Source organism: Miscanthus floridulus, chromosome 6, assembly GCF_019320115.1.
Source record: "Miscanthus floridulus cultivar M001 chromosome 6, ASM1932011v1, whole genome shotgun sequence".
In the NCBI taxonomy this organism is placed as follows: domain Eukaryota; kingdom Viridiplantae; phylum Streptophyta; class Magnoliopsida; order Poales; family Poaceae; genus Miscanthus; species Miscanthus floridulus.
Genome location: NC_089585.1, coordinates 112,819,363 through 112,844,124, shown reverse-complemented (window position 1 = coordinate 112,844,124; position 24,762 = coordinate 112,819,363). Strand labels below are relative to the sequence as shown.

Below are 24,762 nucleotides of genomic sequence, written 5' to 3'. Positions count from 1 at the left end.
GGATTTATGAACCCGACACTACTATACTTAGTACGTAGTTTTTTTTTCAATTTTTTGGTGGTGCTTGCCTCCTGCTGCTTGTGGAACACGCCTATCCACTATTTATGCATATACGTACGATATAGACCATGTTCGCTTTGCTAAAAAAACCATGACTGAAACAACTGTTCGCTGATTTGTTACGAGAGAAAAATAATATTCGTTCGCTAAAATAGTACGGCTCATAACACGAAAAGGGGCATAGTGGTGCCTGTTATCACTACTAGTAGTAAAAAAAAAGATTCTACCTGCGGCATTTCACTGGCGGTCGTTTGAAGCGTCAGCGTGAAAGGCTAGGAAAAATGATCACGTTTCGCTGGCGTCTACATTGGTGATTGGCATGTGCTAGTGTACTAGTAGTATATTGATTAGAGTGGGCAAATTTGACCAAATTACAGACCAGCGTGTCATTAATTTGCCTTGTCACACCGATGCTTTCTGTTTTGATGACTATAGATGGTTGAGCCGAAAGATGATTATTATCCATCAATCACACAGCTTTGTCAAAAACAGTTACTGTCAGTTCCGCTGGCAGTTGGCTGTCCCTGTCCCGCGTAGGCCGTTGTTGAGCGTGGTAGCAGTATATGCTACGAACACGATAGTCTCTATAAATCCATCAGATCGCGCTTGTCATGGAAAACAGGTCAGTTGTGAGTTGTGTGACACACTTCACCGGACACCGCGACAGTGTATCTATCAGGACCATAGGATGGATGCGGCGGCAGCCACCCCCGCCCTCCGAAGGCGGCCGCTCTCGGTGCACAAGGAGAGCAATGGCACGGCCGCCGCCGCCACCGGGGCGGTAGGGGCCAGGGTCAGTGGAGCGGGCCACGCCGAGGAGCTCGGTGAACCCGTGAGCCCCTCCGCCCGGCTCGTGGAGGACTTCTACATCGTCGTCGTGATCGGGATCGCCACCCCCGTGAACCTCGCCGCCGCACGCGCCGGCATCGAGGCCCAGCTCGCGCGCTACCCGCACTTCCGCAGCATCCAAGTATGAACACTGCACGCAACATAATAACCTCGTACGCTGATTGCTTGAAAGCACGTAGTTAGCCTGTCAAGTACTATACTTAATGTAGTAACATTTCGTCTCGGCGGTCATCGCCTCTCGCCGGTGCAACGTACGCGCGTGCAGGTGAAGGACGACGTGTCCAGTGAAGACGGCCACAGGCGGTGGGTGCCGACGACGGTGAACCTTGACGACCACATCATCTACCCGAAGCTGGACGCCGCGGCGGTGGCGCGCGACCCGGACAGGGCCGTGGAGGACTACGTGGGGACGCTGTCCACGCTGCCCATGGACTGGTCCCGCCCGCTCTGGGAGTTCCACGTCCTCGACTTCCCCACCTCCGAGGCCGCCGCCACCACGGCGGTCCGCGTGCACCACTCGCTCGGCGACGGCATGTCGCTGCTCACGCTCCTCATGGCGTGCACTCGGAGCGCCGCCGACCCGACCAGGCTGCCCGCCATGCCGCCGCCGCCCACCACGCGCACGGGCGCGATCTGGGAGCGGCCGTGGCCGCCGGCGTCCGCGGGCGCACTGACGTTCGCGGCGTGGGTGTGGTCCTTCGCCGTGCTGGCCTGGCACACCGTGGTCGACGTCGCGGCCTTCTTCGCCACGATTCTCTTCCTGAGAGACCCGCACAAGCTCTTCAAGCGGGTGAACCACGGGGAGCACCAGCGCAAGCGCCTCGTTCACCGCGGCCTCAGCCTAGACGACGTCAAGTTCGTCAAGAATGTCATGAACTGCGTAAGTTCCATAAATGAATTGCTGAAGCCGGCATAAAATATTTCCATATTGCTGTCTCAAAAGGACCGAGATGTTGCATATGTCCGGACAGACAGTGAACGATGTGTTGGTTGGACTCACTTACGCTGCCTTACCGCGATACTACTTCCGGAATACAGGTGACGATTGGCAACCGTACAAGAATGCTCTGTTCTGACCTGAGTCACTGCTCTAACGGTCGCATTGCTTATCCTGTTCTTTAGGTGACGCTGACATTAAAAAGGAGATCCGTGTGCGATCAATTCTACTTGTCAATTTGAGGCCGACGACCAGCCTACAGGTGTATGATGAACTTTGCCCGGATGCAAGATAAAAGAAATTTTAATCCTTTTAACCAAGTTACAAATAGTGTTAAAATTTACTGTTACTCTCCCGTTCTTATTACCGCGAGCAGGCATGTGTTAACATGATAGAGTCCGGCAAGGAAAGTGACGTGAAATGGGGGAATGAACTTGGCTTCATCATCCTTCCTTTTCACATCGCCTTGCACGATGACCCGTTACAATATGTCCGCAAGGCGAAGAAGGTTGTGGATAGGAAAAAGAGTTCACTAGAAGTGGTGTTCACTCATTTAGCTTCAGACGTTATTCTCAAAATCTTTGGACTCAAGGTACGCCAGCTTGATACTTTTGTACCAGCAGAACATCGGTTACGTGACCAAACCATTTCATAATGTCTCTTCAAATAAAAACCATCTTATGCTGATTTTCATAATGTCTCTTCAAATAAAAACCACTTCATACCTGTTACTAACTGGCAGACTGACTTATCTAAAAAAGTAAAAAACATACAGCTGATGTCTGGCCGAAACATCTTATTTACGGTGTAACCAGGTTAACATAGGTCAACGTCCAAATGGCTAAGCTCGTACTGATGACAGATGACTAGTTCTTAGCTACTCCTTATCTCTTGTTTGGTGGCTCACATCTCTTGTTTCATTAAAGCATGAAGATTGTTGTCAATTCAGCCATGCGCATGCGCCACAACGTTCTATCTGGATTTCCTGTTTCTGATAGCATTGCCAACTTGTGAATCAAAACAGGCAGCTAGAGCTACCTTCCATCGTATGATATCTCAGACAACCATATCGTTCTCCGGCATGATTGGTCCAGTTGAGCAGGTGGAGTTTTGTGGACATCCAGTTGTCTTCATCGCCCCTAGTGGCTATGGACCTCCAGAAGTAAGTTCTCAAGAATCTAATCATGCAATAAACATTTAGTAAATGCAGGAACATGTTACGTCATCAAATTTCAAAGAAACAGTGGTTGCTAAATATTAGCATTTCTAGTATAAGTTCATTTACAAAATGGCATATATCAGTGGACATCTAATTGAAAATAAAATATGAATTCTTAATAAAGGTATCTACGCGTATACCAGAGAAGAAACAAGTGTCTTCAATACCCATCTGCTTTTTGGTTACTTGTAGTCTGGACTCTGTGTTCATGTCTAAAACAAGTTAAAGCTAAATTTGCATCTTTGTTTGTTTGTCTTTTTTCTTTTCTGCAGGCCCTAACCGTGAACTTCCAAAGTTATGTTAACACTATGATGGTAAATCTAGCAGTGGATGAGGCACAATTTCCAGATTCTCATGAACTGCTGGATGACTTTGTTGAATCCCTCAGGCTAATTAGAGCTGCAGCTTCAAGCCTTGGAAAGAATCAAAGAAATGATCAAGGGACTACTCAACCAGTGTTTCCTTTGATTCCTCCAGTCCTAATAAGAATTGTAGAATTCAGTATTACTGCTAAATTGTTTAAGCTTTTGTGTTACAAAATGTACAATTTAACCAAAACCAAATTGACGAAGCATGTCAGTGGGTTGAGCAAAAGATTTTATGGAGAAAACTATCATCATTTATTCTGGAACAGAATATTGTAAAATTGTAATGGTGAACAGTACTTTAATATGCTTCACCTTTTTACTCACCATGTGTGATGGACATAATAGCAAAATGTCCAGAGCATTACTCGTCTTCCTCAAAGTCCATAAGAAAGTCAGTTAGGTTCTCAGAATCGTCAATGGCTTCTTTTAGTGACATTTCACCTTTATTTGATGTTTCCTGCAGCAGAAAGGAACAAGCATATTTTTTTGATACAGGTATATCCATCAGGAAAGACTGTACAAAAGATGCAGGCTCATGTATGGGATAGAACATGTTAGTAAAAGTGTTATGTAATCTCCACATTTTTAACCATATAATCAATTACGATCATATTTGCAGACGTGCTGATAGCACAGTGGTTGAGCACCTGAGGTGCGGAGCTCCCCACCAGGGTTCTATCCCAGGTACTGCATGGTTGTGTGCCCACCTCCCTGGTTCAAATTGCGCAGATGGTTCCACGGACGCCAAAGAAGCGCGCGCGTGAGGTTCCTGCCTTGTTCCCAGGTTCGGCGGGCCCCTTCTTAAGACTAAAGTCAAGGGGACATCTCTCCCCTTGATCAAGTCTTTTTAATTACAATCATATTTTCATAGATTGACACAGTATAGACCAACAACAAAGTAACCGGTTGCTATATTTGTGAATGCTAATAGATATGCTTTTTTTCTGACCAGAAAACATAATATAAACTATGTACCTTGGGCTTTTCAGTCTGTCCAGTAGACTTTAGAACACTCCAATTCTGGTTCACTTTCTCTTCTACTTCCGCAACATCATCCCCATCATCTTCCTCATCCTATTTGTAAAGAAAAAGGTTTTAAAGAAACAATAAGTGCTAAAATAGGATTATTTCTGATAACTATATCATCAATAAACCACTTTCTTCTTTTGGCGATGGCCCACTATTTTGGTGCTACAATATCATGAGGAAGCATGGGTGGACCTACAGTTGTGCCCGGGTATTCCCGGGCATATCCAACATTTTTGGGAAAAACTTTAGTAGTTCTTAGAGGTATATACATGTACAATATAGTTAAGGTCTCAAAATTGCGACTCTTCACTATTTTCTGCCTGTAATTCGCATCTAACTGAAAAGCAGCCCACACCCCACAGGCCACACCTAACCGGACGACCCAATGGCCCATCTGGCCTTCCCACTCCCTAATCTCCAATTCCCCACTCCTCAAACCCATCAGGAGGCTGCCGTAGGGGTAGGGCAGCCAGCAGCTTGGAACGTTCGAGTTTGACGGACGCGGAATCGCGCCGCGCCGCCGCTCGCGGCGCCGGCGCACCCCGTCCCCCCCTGCTGCCCCGCTCCCCCGGCAGCTGCGGAGCCAGAGCTGCTCGCTCGGCACGACCCGAGCCGCAGGAGCCGGTGAGCCCAACTACTCCAGTACCTCGATTTGATTTTTTCGTTCAGAGGTAATCAAAATTCAAATCCCTTTGGCCTTTGCTATGTTCAGAGGTAATCAAAATTCAAATGTCTTGGCTCTTGTGAACTTTTTATGTTGTTCATCCAAATATTTTCTTGTCATGGGCATACCCTACTCTAAAATCCTGAGTCCGCCACTGTGAGGAAGGTCACATTTAACCTTCCATAAGAAAATTTGTGAGCTGAGATTCCCGTATTGTCGGCAATGGCAATAGGGGCCTTGAGAAGCACAAAAAGCCTATAACTTGTAATGTTATGTGTACAGTAGCAAGGTACCTCTAGTGATTCAGGCTGTGCAGCAGCTTTATCGACATCCTCATCCTCATCATCACTGTCTTCATTGTACTGTTTAAAAGTGGGAAAATACAGTGAAACAAGCAGTATTCTAAATCCATAAGCTATTATTACACCTTATAGAATTCACAATCCATTTTCCTTTTCTGTATAGTATAAATGGCTTGAGAAGCTTTGGCAAACTTTTTTCTTTAGAAAAAAATGAAATGTTTACAGTGGGTACTTACAGATTGCTCTCCTATATCAATGGCAGTAGCCATAGGATCTTTGACTTCAGGAATATACTGCCATCATAAAATAGATATGTAAGTAATATTAACCCTACCTGCACACTTATCAGTTGAAATTAAATGGATAGTTTATTAAGATACCGTTATGTCTTGATTGACGTCCTCTCTCTCTCTCTTCATTCAGACGTGCATATAGCTCTTCCTTTGTGATCATTATCCCATACTGAGAGGGAGACAAAAAGAATTCACAACTCCTGTTAGCTACCCAGGACTGATAATTTTTCTTGCCACGTCATACTACTACAAACGCACTTAAAAGTAAAGGTCGTACTCCGGTTATGATTTTGCAGATGATACATTACAAACATGGTTATGATAGATCTTAGCCAAGCAAGTCCAAATAATATGAGTTTAGCATAAGTGCTATCCCATACCTCCATCAGGTAAGGTACAACTTCAGGGGTAGGCTCATGAAATTCAGGACCTCTGTAGTCCGTCACTTCATCAGGATCCTGAACATAATTAATTGTTGGATAGACAGGATCACCGCCCCAAACTACACATTAAAGTATGGAAATTATGTCCTGGTTAGGATATTCCCTAATACTATTAAAGTGTATAAAGTAAACCTTCCTATTCAAAAAATATGTTCTTCCAATTTGCTAGAGTAGAGTAACTTTAAGGTGGCAACATTCAATTATGAACAAGACGCTGACTTTGAACAACACTTTTACTAACTCAAGCCACCCAAATGGTCTGCTGTTATATATAAGAAACAGGAGCGGAGTAATTCATGAAATGCACACTCAAATCAGTGGATGGGATTATATAAATCACCCAGAAGGTTCTGCAACACAGACATGACTCCAAGGTGTATGAAAACAGTTTTTTTTATATTTAGCTTCTAACTATAATGATATTATGTAATTGCTCCTAGTAACTTGCAGTCGACATTCTACCAGACTAGAATAGAGCATCTCTGTAGAGGGGTAGAACAGGGAAGCTAATGTAAGACAAACAACACATGATTATGCAGCAGCAACAAAAAAGACTTTAAAGACAAGACATGCAAAAGAAGAAGAATTTTTAGCAAAGAAATACTCTGTTTGATCTGGTCTTCCCGCATTCTCATGGCCAAAGGATCTCGCTGAATACGCACATCGGTGCCCATCATGATACGATATTCCCCAGCAGTTTGGTGTTGAAACATTTTTATAAGTTGAGCATTCTCATCTTCGCCGGTTTCCTCAAAGTGCTTCTGTATGGCTTCGCATGATGTATCCTTGTTTTTATAAGCTTCAACCCATTCTGAGTAGTATGCTATCGGCCCTATTTCTTCTAGTCTCCTTTGCTCTGCTTCTAACCTGTTTTTATATTGTATATCAAATGTAAGAGTATAAATGGGAAAGATAGACTTGTGTTAGAAAATCGATCCTCGGCATCTTTCTGATGCAGTATCTAAGAATATATGTGTTAGTCGCTGAATTCTTACTCTTGGTAGTAGCAGAATTCTTACTCTCATCGAGAGAGGATGACACTAGGAGTTAGGGCAATTTTCTGGTTTATTTCCAAATGTCATACCAACCTGAGGGGTTGGGGATACATATTTATAGGCTGCTAGCCAGCCAAGCATATGCCAAGATGCTAGTCTAAGATGCTAAGATGTTGTCCTCTAAGATGTTGTCCTAGATGCTAAGATGTTGTCCTTGTGGCAGCAACAGCTAGTAGCCACACAAAGACCAGACCAGCCAGACTTATCCATCATTCTCCCCCTCAGTCTCGTGCGTCGTCTTGTGGGAAAGTTGAACCACCCCGGTCCTCGAGCAGAGCTCAAGGAACTTGATTCTCCCAAGGGGCTTGGTGAGCAGGTCCGCAAGCTGGTCCTTGGTGTTGATATAGCTCGCCTTGATGCTCCCTTCCTCCAAACAGACTCGGATGAAGTGGTACCTCACCCGAATGTGCTTGCTGCGTTCATAGAAAACGGGGTTCTTTGCCAGGGCCAGAGCGGACTTGCTGTCCACCCTGAGCTCCACCGCTCTAGTGTCTCTGCCGAGGAGATCACCAAGCAGTCGAGCGAGCCAGAGTGCCTGAGTCGAAGCGATGGAGGCCGCTATGTACTCGGCCTCGCAGCTGGACAGGGCCACCACCTGCTGCTTGACCGACTGCCAGCTAACGAGGCACTTGCCGAGGAAGAAGAGGATCCCGCTCGTGCTCTTGCTGGTGTCGATATCGCCGACGTGGTCGCTGTCGCTGTACCCGACGAAGTGTGCCGCCCCAGGACACCTAGGGTAGTAGAGGCCGTGATCGAGAGTCCCCGCAACGTAGCGGATGATCCTCTTCACAGCCTGCTGGTGCTCTATCGTCGGTCGCTGCATGAACCGACTAACGTAGCTGACGGAGAATGCCAAGTCCGGCCGTGTGTGGGCGAGGTAGCGAAGGCTCCCCACAAGACACCGGTACTGCGTAGCGTCCACCTCCTCCGTCGTGCTATCGCGGCTCAGCTTTAGCCTCTCCTCCATCGGAGTGAGAGATGGGTTGCAGTCGGTGAGCCCAGCTAGCTCAACGACGCGCTTGGCGTAGGCGGTCTGTCGAAGCGTGATCCTGGAGTCATCCTGGTGCACCTCGATTCCCAAGTAGAAGGAGAGAGAGGCCCCAGGTCACTCATCTGGAAGGTGGCCTTCATCTCTTCCTTGAATGCCGCCACCTCTGCATCCTTGGTGCCGGTGATCACCAAGTCATCGACGTAGACACCCACCAGCAGAGCATTTCCTCCACTGCCCCGTCGGTAGATGGTCGCCTCATGCGGGCTTTGCTCGAAGCCCATCCCCTTTAGCGTGGAATCCAACTTGGCATTCCACACCCTCGGTGCCTGCCGCAAGACATAGAGGGCCTTGCGCAGGAGGAGCACCTTGCCCTCCTTGCCGGGGATCACAAATCCCGGTGGCTGGTGCACGTAGACCTCCTCCTTTAAGTCACCGTTAAGGAACGCCGACTTGACGTCCATGTGATGAACACGCCAGCCCTCCTAGGCAGCTAGCGCAAGGAGGAGTCGCACAGACTCCATCCGTGCCACGGGAGCAAAGGCGTCGTTGAAGTCGACCCCCTCCTGCTGCACGAAACCTCATGCCACCAAGCGAGCCTTGTGCTTGACGATGGCGCCGGCTTCATCCCTCTTCAGCTTGTACACCCACTTAAGGGTGATCGCGCGATGACCACGAGGAAGGTCAGCAAGCTCCCGGGTGCAGTTCTTCTCGACCGCATCCATCTCCAACTGCATCGCGACGTGCCATACCACGTGTCTCTCGGCCTCTACAAACGACCGAGGCTCGTCGTCATCACACGCAAGGTGCAACTGTGCCTCCAAGTCGTGAGGCACCGGTCCCAGCACCGACTGGTCGCCGAGAAGGTTCTCCATCGTACGGTACCACAATGGCTCGCCGTCATGGTGCGCGTCGATGCGCTCCTCGTCGTGAGAGAGCGGAGTAGCGAGCTCAACCGGGCTATGCTCGACACGAGCTGGTGTTGGAGTAGACGTGCCTAGAGAGGTGCCTGTCGGTGCTGGAGTGCGTGGCGGTGCCGGCTGTGGTGGAGCCGGCGAAGAACTCATCGCAGCCGAGGTCCTGGCTAGAGAGCGTGGTGCTGTCGGAGTAGAAGGCGCCAGGGACGGTGGAGGCTCGGGGCAGGGGTAGACATGCTCGTCGAAGAAGAGCTGCCTACTCCCTAGCTCCCTCGAAGTGGACGTACTCGACAATGAAGTCGTCGTACGTCGGAGCCGAGCTGTCGTCCACCGCCTTGTCCTATGCCCATCCTCGCCCTTCGTCGAACACAACGTCGTGCGCCGTGTGCACACGCTGTGTCTTCGGGTCGAGGATGCGGTAGGCCTTCGAGCCCTCTGCGTAGCCGATAAACACTCCCGGAGTGCTCCTGTCGTCGAGCTTGCTGATGTGGCCAAGCTCTTTGGGAACGCGAGGCAGCCAAAGACCCACAAGTGGGAGACCGCCGGCTTGTGCCCATACCAAGCCTCGTACGACGTCCTGCCATTAAGCGCCTTGGTAGGCGAGCGGTTGAGGATGTAGACGGTCGACACCACCGCCTCTCCCCAGAAGACAACCGGCATCCCCCTTTGCTTGAGAAGGGCCCGAGCCATCCCCACAACCGTCTGGTTGCACCGCTCGACGACGTCGTTCTGCTACGGGCTGTACGGCGTGGAGTAGTGGCGTTGAATGCCCTCATCAGCGCAGTACGACACGAATTCACTCGTCGTGAATTCGCCACCGTTGTCGGTGCGCAGCACACGCAGCTTGCGGCCGCACTCCGCCTCCACAGCAGCCTGCGAGCGCCTAATGGCGTCCGCAGCCTCTCCCTTGCTGCCGAGGACCATCACCCACATGTAGCAGGAGAGGTCATCGACGAGCAGTAGGAAGTAGCATCGTCCTCCTGGTGTGGCCAGTGTCAACGGGCCACACAAGTCCCCGTGCACAAGCTCGAGCCTCTCCTTGGCTCGAAAGCTCGCCCGCTGAGGAAAGGAGAGTCGCCTCTGCTTCGTCAACACGCAGACGTCGTAGAGCTGCTCCACATGGTCGAGGCACGGTAGGCCTCGCACCATCTCCGTGTCACTGAGCCGCTTCAGGGCCTCGAAGTGAAGGTGCCCGAAAGAGCTCGCGCCACTGCCATGCCTCGTCATCATGACGAGCAGCGAGACAGAGGGGTTGTGCCACCTGCACGTTAGGGACGTAGAGTCGATTTGCGATTCTGGATACCTTGGCAAGAAGGCAGCGACGGCAATCCCAAATCCTCATGACTCCATCCTCAACCACCACGCGCGAACCGTTCTCATCCAGCTGTCCCAAGCTGATGATGGAGTTCCTCAACGCGGGGATGTAGTAGACTCCGGTGAGCAGCCTGTGCTCACCAGACACGGCGATGAAGATGATGGAGCCGACGCCCTTGATCTACACGTCGGAGGCATCCCCAAACTTGACGGAGCCTCGGACGCTAGAGTCAAGCTCGATGAAGAACTCTCGTCGACCGGTCATGTGATGGGTGGCGCCGGTGTCGAGGCACCACCCGTCAGTCTTGTCGTTGCCGGAGCCGTCGCTGAGGGCGTGTGCTTTTGGCTAGTCAAGGTGGAGGAGAGCCGCTGCGGCCGGTGCCACTGGAGGTAGCTCGATGCTTGCATGTGCCATGAACAGAGCCGGCTCCTCCTCCGCCTGTGCGACGTGGGCCTAGCCGCGTCGTGGCTGTCGACAGTCCTTGGCCCAATGGCCAAGCTGGCCGTAGTTGCGGCAGGCGTCGTCTCGTGCCGGCTTGTGCTTGCCGGCGGCGCCGCCCTGGGCGCCTCTGTGGGCATCACCCTCGGCACGTCCTCGCGCCTCGGCTTGGGCGTCTCTGCGCGGCTTGCCACGCTTGCGGCTGCCAGTCACGGAAGAAGGCTCCCCCTTCTTTCGGTCACCTTGGCAGGCATCCCACTGCTCCCGAGTGAGAAGAAGCTTTCCGCCAGTGGTGATGGGCCCCGAGAGAGACTGTGGCTCATCGCTGTCGACGACCTTGAGATGACCTATCGCCTCCTCGATCGACATCGTGGAGAGATCCAGCAGGGACTCGATCGAGCGAGCCATCTGCTTGTACTTCACGGGGACGCAGCGGAAGAGCTTTTTGATAGCTCTCTCCTCGCCATAGGTGTCATCGCCAAACTACACCATCTTCTGCAACAGAGTGTTGAGACGGAGAGCAAAGTCGTCAACGTCCTCACCTGGCTTGAAGGCTAGGTTCTCCCACTCCTTACGAAGTGCCTACAGTGTGGACTTGCGGGCGCGGTCGCTGCCGATGCGTGCCGCAGCGATGGCGTCCCAAGCCTCCTTGGCAGTCTGCTTGTTGGTAAGCGAGAACTGCATCTCGGGCGGGACTGCAGTGATGAGGGCATCCAGCGCCCGTCGATCTAGGCCGTAGTCGACGTCGCCGTACCGGACTGCCTCCCACATGTGCCGCACCTAGAGCTTTACCCTCAACACCGCAGCCCATTCGACGTAGTTGGTCTTAGTGAGGGTAGGCCACCCACCGATGGGGCCGACGTCCCTGACGACAGCCTGGAGCCCATGGTAACCACGGTACCGATCCGGGGAGAGAGAGCCACGCTGCCTGTGAAGGCTGCGCTCTCCATCGACCCGTACGCCACTGTTGTCGTGCGTGCCTCCTCTAGGAGCATCGCCGCCACGTCCGCGCCTGTCTGGGCTATCGCCGCGCTCATGGGCGTGCGCGGCTGCCCACTGCACTGCCCGCACTCATCCTGCCTCCCTCCCCAGCAGCTCAAGGTCCGCGCTGATGCTGCCGCGCAGGGCCTCGACCTCTGCTGCCGCCGCACGCGTTGCATCCGCCGCCGCCGCTGCTTCCGCCTCCGCTCTAGCTGCTGATGCTGCCGCGTAGGGCCTCGACCTCTGCTGCCGCCGCACGCGCTGCATCCGCCGCCGCCGCTGCTTCCGCCTCCGCTCTAGCTGCTGCTAGCTCCGCCGCTGCCAGCCTAGACGCCCTTGCCGCCGCTCGCTCGCGTTCCTCTACCGCGGCAAGTTCGGCCTCCTGCCGACGCCGCGTGCTCGAGACGACCGAGCGCTGAGACTGCCCTGCGGACATGACGCGCTACCGAGGGCTGCTGCGTGGGGAGAGGGCTGCTTCAGACGAGCTTCGTCTGCGTAGAGGGAGAGGAGTGAGCAGAAGCGGTCGGAGCTGCTGCTGCTCTTAGCTGGGGCTGTTGCAAGGCTGGGAAAGAAGATGAGCACGAGATGCTCAGGCTACAGGATAATACGGCTCTGATACCAATTGTTAGTCGCTGAATTCTTACTCTTGGTAGTAGCAGAATTCTTACTCTTATCGAGAGAGGATAACACTAGGAGTTGGAACAATTTTCTGGTTTATTTCCAAATGCCATACCAACCTGAGGGGTTAGGGATACATATTTATAGGCTGCTAGCCAGCCAAGCATATGCCAAGATGCTAGTCTAAGATGCTAAGATGCTGTCCTCTAAGATGTTGTCCTAGATGCTAAGATGTTGTCCTTGTGGCAGCAACAGCCAGCAGCCCCACAAAGACCAGACTAGCCAGACTTATCCATCAATATGATGAGACCACCACTTCTTTGTAATATGTGGCATAACTCAGAGAAGGTGAAAATCCAAGAGCAGTTAAATAAGTTTAGGAAAGATTATATGATGAGACCATGCACGAGTGGTGGTACTACCAACTCAAAAGCTGTGAAGCAATTAGCATTAGAAACAAGGTGCGTGCAAGTATTCTATAAAATCATTCGGTAAAGATGTACTGCATGAATTTATGGTATAATAACTCTAGTATTCTATGAATGTAAGTCAACCTTTCCTCTTTGTACAAATGTCTTCTTGTCTTTGCAAGAGTAGCTTCTGTCCGCGAAGGATGGTCCCCAAAAATTTAATTTGCCCAGTCTCCGCCATTGCCTTTGAAAAAACCTAAAATGATACAGCATACATTACGATTTATAATGTTGATCGCAGCTCAAATCTGTCATGGAATATAAGCTAGTTGAAACACCAGTCAAGATAAAAAAATAAAATCACAAAGCCTCAACCTATCACGAGATATATATGGACACACAAACCTGCACATCGATATACATGCACAGACGTCAATGCCAAGCACAAGCCTCACCTTTACATCTATGAGACTATGACACTCTTCTCACGTTCACAGTACAAACAGAATAAATGGAGAACCATAGGATAATTGCCAACATGGTCACTAACACTTGACAGTAATTAGCACTAAAATACCATATATACTTGGCTAGTTACTTTAGCACAGATAATTAAACAAATAAAATGACACTGAAAGATCATAGGGGAATTGTTCCGCCCAACATCTATGCTATATGAACTCTAAATCAGGCATAGAAATACTAGCGAGTACCATTGCAATACTCAAAATCGTACATTTATGGCCTTTTGTTGCAGTACCTTACCATGTCCGGAATTGGTGAACAGTCCCAATATAAGGAAACATCACTGCCTACCACTTACTAGGTTCAATCAAGTGAGGAACTAACCGTGTCAACATCTGGACGCCTCCTCTGCCATCTTGATCACATTTCCTCATCCTGAGACTTCCTCCTCCAGTGCCACCAGAGCTCTTCGCTGGTTTTTGGCTCCCCTAATGACATCGCCTTTGCTGGGTCAATGAACGGGTGCGGCCGCCCCATCATTTTGTCCATATCATACTCACTCAACTCCTCTTCCTCTGGTGTCTCATAAATGACATACTCATCCACCGAATCCTTTAGCTCCTCCAATGCATCGTCCCCGGAGTCTACAACGATCACATCAGGCTCACCATCATCCTTTCCGTCGTCAGTCTGCGCGCCCTCCGTTCCTGAGGCCGACGTCACCTGCTCCTTATACCCTCTCCTCCTGCTCCCGGGCTTCGTGCCAAATGATGGCGTCCCAGCCGACTCCCCGACCGGGGCAGGCGCTCGTGCGGCACGCACGCGGGCCGCCGTGCCCTCCGGCCAGTACTCCTTCTCGAGTATGCTTGCCCGAGCGCCCGACGCCAGCTCGAGCTGACCGGATGTGGAGTCGAAGTAGCTGGAGTACGGTGGCGGTTCTATCTTCGACGGGTCGAAATGGAGCGAGTCGTCCTTGACGCACTTGATCCTGGCACGCCGCATGCCCAGGAACAGCAGCCTCCTCCGTTGAGGCAAACCAGCGAACACCTTCTGTTACGCACCGAACGAGTTCCAATCAGGCGCGGAGACCGAACTAGGAACCAAAGTTAAACTGTACGAGACGTTCAGGCAATTACCGAGGACTTGCAGGTGCGAGGATGAGCCGGCGCCGAGACGGGCCCGGCAGGGGCCGCCGGCGACATTCCTGAACAGTGTCAACAGAGAGTGACTGTGATAACCGACGAGAACGAGATGTGCGCGGGGAATTACGAACGATGAAATGGGATCCCAGCTGGAGGTTACCTGGGAAGAGGCGACAAGGGTGGTAGCAGGACGCCATGGTTGCGGCTCCAGCTATGGTGCGGCGGTAGGCCGTAGGCGTCGGCTCGTTGTGCGCGGGCGAGAGTGAGGTGGGAGCCCGGCGGCGAGGTTTTGGTTGGGGGCCTTTGCAGATTGCCGGGTTCAGTTCAGGATAACGAGAAGGAAGATTGGAAGAAAAGCGTGTACGTTTTCATGCGAAGAAGAAGGTTATCAAGGTTATCTTCAAATTAGCGAGTTACTCCCTGAACCGAAATTTTTATTAAAACTGAGCATCCGTGTTACACAAATTCATTTCTAATTACTTAAGGGCTCGTTGATTTCATCAGGAATTATTCCAAGTGATCAAAGGTAGCACAAATTAGCACCACAATCCAGGTTAGAATTGTTCCGGGGTCCATTTCCAGGGAACCGAACTGGCCCTAAGGCTGTGTTTGGCAGCTAGTACATATGAAAGGGCGTTAGAATTAGTGTGGGAGAAGAGAGAGAGAATTAGTGTGGGAGTAAGAGAGAGAGAGAGTTAAAGGTGAGAAGTTAGACTTTTAATCCTAAAAGCATCTCCAAGAGTTCCCTAAATATTCCTCCTAAAAAGTCTATGTTTGCCAATTCTTAAAAAGATTTTAGGAGAAAAAAAGAAGTCTATCTTCAATAGTTCCTAATATTTGGCTTCTAAAGAATCAAATGTCAGTCCCATTTGATGTTTTTTTTTTCCATAGTCTTCTTTTTTTCCACGCGAACCTCTTCGTCGCCGCGTGTATCCACGCCGCCGCCGCTGCATCCGTCGTGTTGCCCTGGCCCAGCAGTGGACAACCAGGCAAGCAGGCAACAGCAGCCGGCCACCAGGCAAGCAAACAGAGCATGCATACAGTACCATGCAAGCAAGCAGGCGGGTAGCAACCAGGCAAACAGGCAACCAGCAGCCTGCACGCAAGCAAGCAGGCGCTCGTCATCGCCTCCGTGGCACTTATGCTTCGTCCGGGGCTGCGACGGCTCAATCGTCATCAACTCCACGTTGGGAAACAAGACCGAGAAGGATCAACCCGCTACACTACTGCCACAGTGCACCACCACCTGCTTCTTCCAGCACATGCCGGCGCTTCATTCTCCTATCCTCTTCTCTCCTCTCATCAACCTCTGACCTCCCCGACCCTTGAGGCCGTTCATTCGGTGCCTGCCTGTGGGCAGCAGCACCGGCGGCTGGAATTGGTCGGCGCAAAGATGGACGTGCGCTTGCCGCTCGCGCTGGCGGCTGTGGCGGCGGCCCTGCTGCTTCTCCTGTGCCGCGGCGGCGGCGGCGGTGCCGAGGCCCGCGTCCTCCTCACGCTCGACGACTTCGGCGCCGTCGGCGACGGCATTGCCAACGACACCCAGGCTCTCTTGGACGCGTGGACCGCCGCGTGCACCTCCCGCGAGGAGGCCGTCCTCGCCGTGCCGGTCGGCAAGGCCTACTGGATCTGGCTTGTGCAGCTCTCCGGGCCCTGCAAGAAGAAGCTCAAGCTGCTGCTACGTCGCGTGCCCTGCCCCGTCCTATCGATCGATCCCGGCGTCGGGCTTCGTCCAGGGCCTAGAAGGTGGGAAAGGCGTAGGAAGAAGGACTGCGTGGGAACGGCGTCTCCGCGCGTGGCTTCGTCCGCGTAAAGTTACGCGGAAGAGGAAGGAATTGTCCTAAAAGATTATGAGTAAATATTAGGAGTTGTTAAAGAGGGTTTTCCTCATCTTTCTAAAAAAACAAGGATTAGAATGATGTTTTCTTTGTTAGGGTTCTTGCATTCTTACCTTTTTTTTAATTGAAATTTTTGATTTTGTCCCTGTGTTTTTAACGTTGTGAATTTACCCTGTGCATTTAAAATGAAGCACCATTTTGCCCTCATTACGTGATCCTTCCCTAACGATGTTAACTTTTGTAGTCCTTCCCTAACGATGTTAACTTTTGTAGAAAATGATAAATATGCTCATGTGATTTTGTCATGATTCTTTATGGCTATTTGTGATTTTACCACTAATTTAGAATAAGACATTTATATTGTATTTTGACAAAGCTGGTTAGATTTGGTCAAATATATTTAGCACAATTTGCATTTATTTCAAAATAAATTAATATTAACAAAAATATCCAAAATTTTAGCAATATTTTAGTAGCATCCTAGCAGTATTTTAATAGTATTATGGCAACAATATTTCAGTGTAATGTGAGACATTAAAATGTGATATGGATGTTGTTTCTTCATGGTTGTTGTATATGGTTCATATTGTTGCCATACAACAACAACAAAGCTTTTAAATCCTAAACAAGTTGGGGTAGGCTAAAGTTGAACCTTGATTGCTTTTGTTGGGTTTCAACTCTAGCCTACCCCAACTTTTTTTAGGACTTAAAGGCTTTGTTGTTGTCGTTGTATGGCAACAATATGAACCATATATGAAAACATGAAAGCACTACAACAACCATGAAGAAACAACATCCATATCACATTTCAATGTCTCACATTACACTGAATTACTGATATTTTATAGTATCCAAACTAAAAGGATCAAAATAGAATGCAGGTCCCATCAGATATCTGTTAAACTGTTGCGGTCCTAATCCCACCGAGTCAAATTACAGTTGAAAATTACTAGGCTCGTAAAATGCATTACTACAATTGCGAATGGCAAGGATAATAAACTCTTGAGAAGTGGCATCTGACAAATGAATTCAGTAGGCACCCCAATTCAGAAAAGTCGCATCCTGCCGACGCCGAGGAGCAAGCACACGCCGCCAAGATCTGCTGGCTCTAGTGGTGATAGAGGCCGCTACCCGCTGGGCATACCAGCCCCGCGCGAGACTGCCGCTCGCCCGCCCTGCAGCCCGCCCCGCACGCGGCCACATACAGCTGGTTTGGGATGTAAAGGGGATACAGTATCAAGCACGATGCTATCGCACAAACATCACATCGGTGAATCAAGCGCCATCAGAGTGCTATGTATTTAACATTCTGGTTGCAAAAGGATTTCCCATTCATGGCAACATTCTGGTAGTACATTCTTTTTACAGTTACTGGTTAATCACTCAGCTACTTACATCAACATGCTTCAGAGTGTACACCCGTGCACAACAACCAAAAAAATTCTCTAGTCAAAGGTAAGCCCCACCTCCATGCAGTCAAGTCATCACTGCATACGCTGGATCAGTCAGGCCCTGGTTTGCATTGCATCCACTGCATCAGCTCAGCTAATCAGTCATCAGGAACTGTATACAACCTTGGAGATCACCGAGAATGGGATGATTGCCCGGTGGCCTTTGTCACCATAGAAACCGACGTTCCCGAAGCTTGCGCTGGAGCTGTTCATGGTAGCGTTCACGACGAAGGTCACAAGCTGCTTCTGCCTGCTTGGAATCGAAAATTGTGTCGGCGCCACGGAGACTGCGGTTCCATAGGGAGCGCTGTAACTGACAGTGTAGGTCTCGTCGGCCGCCACGTTGGTCACCGTTCTCGTTATGGTTCTTGTCTGGTTGAGCACGGCTATGGTGATTGACGGTAGGTTTAGATCTGCTCCTGTCATGGTGGAGGCCACGCAGCTGTTGCCAGTGTAGTTTGTCACGACTGGGCTAGACCCATTTATGCCGCAAAGAAAGGAGAAGAAATCATCATAACCTGTAAGGATAATTTACAAATTAGCTATATAGATATAGACACGTCCATCATGTACAGATAAATACTTTTACTTTTTAACATAAACAAAATGGAGATGACTTACTGCAATCAAATATGAGCCCTGGGTCTAAAGCAGCGGTAGCGTTGACAAAGCCATTCCCCATATCAAAAGCTGTCGCTGGAGATTGCGTTGAGTCTGGGTTGCTGTATGTTCGCTGTGCCATGATTGGTTTCCCTTGCCTGTCACTAAGAGTTGTGGTTGTAGACAATGCAGAAGCTATAGCTGCTGGGCTAAAGGAAGGAAATTTCTGCTTGATGAGAGCAGCGAGGCCAGCAACATGGGGTGCAGCCATACTTGTGCCAGAGAGCATTGCGAAACTTTCACCTAGAAGAGAGTTTTCGACAGATTCTATCAGTGAAAGGAAAAGTTATAATGCTGGACTCCAATGCAAAGGCAATTTTGTTTGAAGGGCTTTCATGACAAAATTGAATAGTAATTGTAAAATCTTCTTTTGGGCAGCTGGGTAGTCCCCAACAGCAATGGTGCTCTAATCATTTTTAAATGTTTGAAGAATTAATCAGTCAATATATGTAACACTCTATTTCAACATTACAGTTTGCTATTCTTCATCTAAAAAGGTGTGCCATTTTAACAAGTTTAAGAACATAGACTGATCAAATCTTTCCATGTTGGTACAATTCACACAAGCCAATTTACACAAGGTTCATAAAACATTTCGAAACGAAAACAGGAGCAATTACCAGCAAATTCAGCAGAATCCAATCCAAGTGAACTCCAAGCACCCCAAATGGAACTTCCAGGTAGCTACCAGATTTGGTTTCAAGATATCAGCATTTGACAGTGAATTGTCCTCAGGGTCAGGACCCCTAGCAGAATAGAACATTACTTTTGGTGCAGAATTTCCATAATTTGGATTTAGACCCCCTAATATTTTAGCAACTCCGCCAAAGCTAACAACTTGGCCTGACGTCTCATCTCTCACTAGGGAGTCATTGTAGTAAGTGAGAAATACCTGCAATATTGTGCTACAATTATTCAGCAAGGAAGAACATTGCAACTACAAGTTTTTGCTGAGAAAGGGTAAGTTTACATTGAGAACATAGTGATTGCGTATCAAATGTCAGCTTCTGTATGTATCAACTTAATCAACTTAAAATCATATGACAGTCAACATGAAGCCAAAATAGACAGAATAAAAGGCATAGAACTAACAACACCAGACCAATTGCTGAAATGGTTTGAACAAAAGTGAACAAAATTCACGAAAACTGGGTCAAATTAGTTATCAGATTGGGCCAATCGTCGGCAAAACAAAAAAAAATCACAGAAAAGGAGGAAACAATAAGAATAATTGGGCCTGCAGCATTAGCTCTTGGCTGCCCTACCTTAGAGTCATCAGATGATGGTATTATAAGTCCAGGCATGCGCATTGGAGTTGGGTTCAGCTGGAACCCAAGAACAAATGGGTCTAAATAGAATACAACTCCTGCGGCGCTGACATTATTAGCTGTATCTAGAGCTTGTTTCACAGAAGAAAGACCAAGCACAAATCTTATAGAATAGCTGCACACTAGTATCTTTCCTCTTATCAAATCTGCATCTAGGCGACTCGAATCTTGGCACTCCCCAAGGGACATTTCAGTAGGACTGTCTGTATTGTTCTTCAGTGCATGAGGTGCAGCAACTAAAGTATACATGCAATCACCATCCGTTCCAGCTGTATTTGCATTTAATCAATACAGGTTACAGTTATATAGAGGTAACTATATTTGTACAGAAAATTACTTCAAAGGAACTTACGGGCAAGACCAACTCCTTGAATGGTCAAATTGTTGCCAAGTACAACGTAGTTGCTGTATACCCTGTCATGGGCAGAAGCTCCAACAGTAAATATCCAAGGACTATAGGAAGACATACTCTTAGGGGAAGGGCCAGTATTTCCTGCAGCTTGCACCACAAATATGCCGGCTTTTACAGCTGACAGGAGTGCCATATCTATTGGATTGAAGAATGTTGCGAGTCCAGGTGGCCTCCGATTAGGAGTAATGGACAAACTGAAGATGTCAACATTATCTTCAGCTGCCTGTAAATGCAATGTACAGAGTTATTTGTGTTGCATGTCAACATGCAGGTTTGTCTACTGCAGCATTTTGCAATGCTTCTGTAGAATTTGGGAAATCACCTCACACCCTTGAGGAGGGGGCGGGGGGGGGGGGGGGGGGGCATCCACATTGCTTGAACTCTAAACATAGGGCGTACCCAGTGCAGAGAGCTCCCGCTCTGTGCAGGGTCTGGAGAAGGGTGTCAGTGGCAAGCCTTACCCTCGCCTGTGCAATGCGAGGAGACCGCGACTCGAACCCGGGACCTTCTGGTCACAGGCGGTAAGACTCTACCGCTTGCACCAGGCCCGCCCTTCTTGAACTCTAAACATAGATTCAGCCTTTTTCCATGGTAGTGTTGTCTGATGCCAAATTAACTAGCATAAGTTTGTCAAATGATGTTAAGGTTATATTGAGAGATGGAACGGTTTTTTTGTGCTTTAACTGACAGATTATAAGAAGCTAAATGGCAGAACAATACCTGATCTATTGCAGCCACTACATCAGCAGCAAAACCACCAAAGCTTTTGTAAAGAGCTTTATAGACAGCAATGCTGAAGAAACAAATTATTATATTAATTTGGGAAATAAATCAGAGCTACATTCCTAAAGCAGAGGGCAATGATCTTACTGTGCACGAGGAGCCATGCCACTTGCATTTCCAAATTGATGCCCAGCCACAACAACAGGAATTCCGTGATTTCCAGCAGCAATGGATGCTGTATGCCTGTAGGCACAAATCTTAGAATCAGAGGAAAATTTTATTCAAGTAATACCACATGATTCCTATGGCATGTTTTTTTATTTCTTTTTCAATGCATTTGGTTTTAATTAGAACTAAAAATGCATCCATCCAAGGGAGTGCTTCCATATGCAGCAATAGCTGATCTGAAAGAAAGAAATAACAAAATGAAATAACAATTCTAGAAGAATTTCTACATCTTATCCGATAATGATCTCTTACAAAATAACATAATCAATCTTCTATAACATAATCAATCTTCTATAACATAAACTCCTGTTGAGAAAGTACATAATAGGGAACTTATGTTTATGAAGAATTATTACATGATGGCATGTGAAGTCTAGTATTTAGATCTAGTATAATAAAATAGAAATGCAGTCTGATAATCAAACAACAAAAAATTCTATGGCATACAGGGGTGCAACCAAAAAATGTGAATGCATGTCTGCACAACTAGGAGCCCACATCCAAGTACAATAGACCCAGTATCAGAATATCAGTAGAAGGATAAATTTGTCTAGGTAGCAACTTCGAAAGGAGCTACTTAGTACTTACGTCCCATGGCCATCACTATCAGATGGTGAAGCAAGATCTTGAGACGCGTTGAAGACTCCTCTAGTTATTGCAGATGCTGCAAAATGCCGAGCCCCCACAAGCTTTCTATTGCAGGATCCAGATGGAAAATCATTTGTAACCTCACAAATGCCAGAGTAGTGAGCAGGTACTGGATAACCATCAGTTGATAGATCATCTGCAAAGCTAGGGTGGGTTGGATCTATTCCTGTGTCGATGAGGCCAACGACGACACCCTGACCTGCGAATTGAGGACCACCTTCTTGAACCCAGGCCCCTTGCGGCAGTCCAAGGAATTCAGGGGTATGAGTTGTTGCTGTCCTAACTGAGTAATCCAGCATCACATTTGCTACTTCTTTTCTCCTAGATAGCTTATCTGCCTTTCAGTACAAGCAGAAAACAAGTGAACTCAATAAGAGGTGGATAAATCCAAATAATCTTTAAATGAACTGGTAATTCCACAAAACAAGAATTAAGAAATGAAAAAAAATATTAATGTAGGAAGTCATGAGTAAACAAAATGGTTTTAAGCGTAAAAAGTGACATCAACCAGGGCAACATTGCATATCAACACTATACAAATTGTCATGAATTTCCCTATTTTTATCATATTGATGCAGAATTCAATAACAAAAAAGTCACCCAACCCCTTGGTGCTTAGTCTCAGAGCCTTTTCTCCATAAAGTAAATAGGTCACTTTTGAACTTGTAGTGTCAGGCCCTCCACAGCGTTGTTCCAGAGTGATGCTAGAAGATGAGAGAGAGTGTTTTAGCACCACTCCTCACACTACAGCCATCGGTGCCAGAACTCAAAAAACTGGGAGCGAATCAAGTAGAGGAACTGGTGCCCAGTTAATAAACAAAGAAGAAAAGTGAAGCCGCATAGTCCTTTACTCTCTCCTCCATTCAATATACTTCTTGTTGTTTATCTTTTTCAGCTGTGTCATGGGGCCCAGCAGCAATGCCCGCACACTGCAGCTCAAACAGCAGTGGTGCCTATTTTCAGGTGTACAGTCAAATTTTATTTAGGCACCACCACCACATTGTGGAAGGCCTCATGTTATCATCTGTCTATTATCATTTAATCCGAATAATATACATGAAATAGGATACCTGCAGAGGAGTGATGACAACAGCAAAACCATTAATCAAGTGGCGGTAGCTGTACAGTTTTATATAATGCTCTCCCCTTAGAGTCCTCTTCAATAGTGCATTTTGGAGGTGAACAATATAAGAGCCATAATTCATAGGTTTGGGTGAACCCTGTCTGCATGATCATAGAGTGAGTATTAGTGAGAGTAAAAGTGTAAAACACATTTAGGAGACGCCACAGACTTAGGGAAAATGCAACTGATTGAAAGTCATGCTTTCGTTTTAGCATATCACAGACAAACAAAAGGGGCAAAGGGGAGACATTCTCCAATTCCATCTTAGTATGAGAATTTTGTACATTGATGCAATACAAGGAACACATATAACTAATTTCTAAACAACCACCCAGATAGCAACAAATGATCACTATGTCAGAAAAGGTTGAATGATGAAAATTGTTCACTGGTCTTTCTACATCATTCCATCAAGAAAAAAAAATGCAATAGGGGCCACAAATCATCGGAATAAATTACTCTAAAAACCATTGGAATAAATAACAAAAGTTCCAACTTGAACCAAGGTCCATCTTCTGCTGTAGATTGCATAGCGGCATAGGATGATACCATGAAAAGGGGTTATATGTATTTATGTATCAACAGCAGCCCAGGCCCATATACCATTCACGCGGTTACGGGTGTGACAGTGTTCTGGTCGGATAAAATCCCATGCCCATATACCATTCACGCGGCTCTAGTGAGACACCGACACCCCCAATGTAACCAGCAATTTTACAGCAGCGAAACGAGCTGTAGGCAGAATCAATCATCTCCACTACAGCACAATCAAGAAAGCTCAAAACTCCGTCAAATTTTGCATATCACATCAGAAACGCCGAAGGGACAAACTGCAGGCCATATAATAACTGTAGAACAAAAAGAACACACACAAAAATCAGTAAGTTCGATTAAAGAACTGTTGCCCACCTCGGCTTCCTGAGGACGCTGGTGGTCGGGGTGTCTCCCGCTCCTCCTCCTCCTCCGCCGCCGCCGCCGCCGCGGCCGCGGCCGACGGCAGTAGCAACCCTGCTCCCGAACTTCTCCAAGTTAAGGCGCCTGTGGAAAACCGGCGCCTGCTTCATGGTGACAATGTACACCGCAGTGCCGTCCTCGAAAGCGCGGACGCCTGCGCCGCCCGCCAACACCCCAAGAACCGACAGCGCGTACAGGAACGCGGCGGCGGCCGCCCGGTGCTCCTCCATCCGCGCCACCCCCATTCCCTCGGCGCTCCCTCAACCCCCCACAAGGCGCCAAGAACCGCCAAGAAAGAAAGGCTAGTTGCGTCCACCGCCCATGGGAGCCAAAGACCGAACCTTCAGGCGCAGCGAACCGCTACCGGGATTGCAGGCGGCAAAATAATGGCGAGGGAAAGAGGGGGAGAGAGAGGTGCACTACGCGCCCGCGGCTGCGCCGCCCGAGGAGGGAGGCGAGAGCGCCCAATAAAGAGTGCGACTTTGCGAGGCTAGAGAAGAAAGGGATGCATCAAGCAAGAAGAAAGAAGTACCCCTAGAACTATCAATGCTCCCCATTAAAACCCTCTCCTCGTGTCTAAACGTCCAAACCCCTTCCTCAGTGGCTCTCAATCTTCAGCGTGTAGGGGGCTGGACAGGGCGGCTCAGCCGCTCAGCTCGGTTGCTCACACAGTCACACTACAGTTTGTACTTTGTAGTGTGTGGCCACTGTTGTGTTGAGTGTACTGCGGCCTTCCATGTTTTGGCCTTGTTTAGGCCACGTTTAGTTAAAAAAAAACTTTCCTAAAAAAATATAGTTATTACATCGAATCTTGCGATACGTGTATGAAGTATTAAATGTAAATAAAAAAAACTAATTGCACAGTTTGGTTGGAAATCGCGGGACGAACGTTTTGAGCCTAATT

General features: G+C 48.4%; 2 protein-coding genes and 3 pseudogenes across 2 annotated transcripts; 3 read left to right on the top strand and 2 right to left on the bottom strand.

The window, feature by feature from the left end:
* The first annotated feature begins 701 nt into the window (after positions 1-701).
* On the top strand, positions 702-3,729 carry LOC136456619 (wax ester synthase/diacylglycerol acyltransferase 5-like). Its single transcript, XM_066456530.1, has 7 exons — positions 702-1,030; positions 1,175-1,789; positions 1,881-1,947; positions 2,032-2,108; positions 2,223-2,438; positions 2,871-3,008; positions 3,338-3,729. Exons 1-7 carry the CDS (start codon positions 749-751, stop codon positions 3,707-3,709), a joined length of 1,767 nt encoding a protein of 588 aa, XP_066312627.1. The 5' UTR covers positions 702-748; the 3' UTR covers positions 3,710-3,729.
* Positions 2,896-14,831, bottom strand: LOC136456621 (protein PLASTID TRANSCRIPTIONALLY ACTIVE 12, chloroplastic-like; annotated as a pseudogene).
* LOC136457299 (uncharacterized) lies at positions 10,707-12,168 on the top strand (annotated as a pseudogene).
* Positions 14,832-15,886: 1,055 nt separating the features above from the next.
* Positions 15,887-16,306, top strand: LOC136461033 (probable polygalacturonase At1g80170). The gene has a single exon (XM_066460510.1). It carries the CDS (start codon positions 15,887-15,889, stop codon positions 16,304-16,306), a length of 420 nt encoding a protein of 139 aa, XP_066316607.1.
* Positions 16,307-17,622: 1,316 nt separating this feature from the next.
* Positions 17,623-24,443, bottom strand: LOC136459099 (subtilisin-like protease SBT2.3; annotated as a pseudogene).
* Positions 24,444-24,762: the final 319 nt, after the last annotated feature.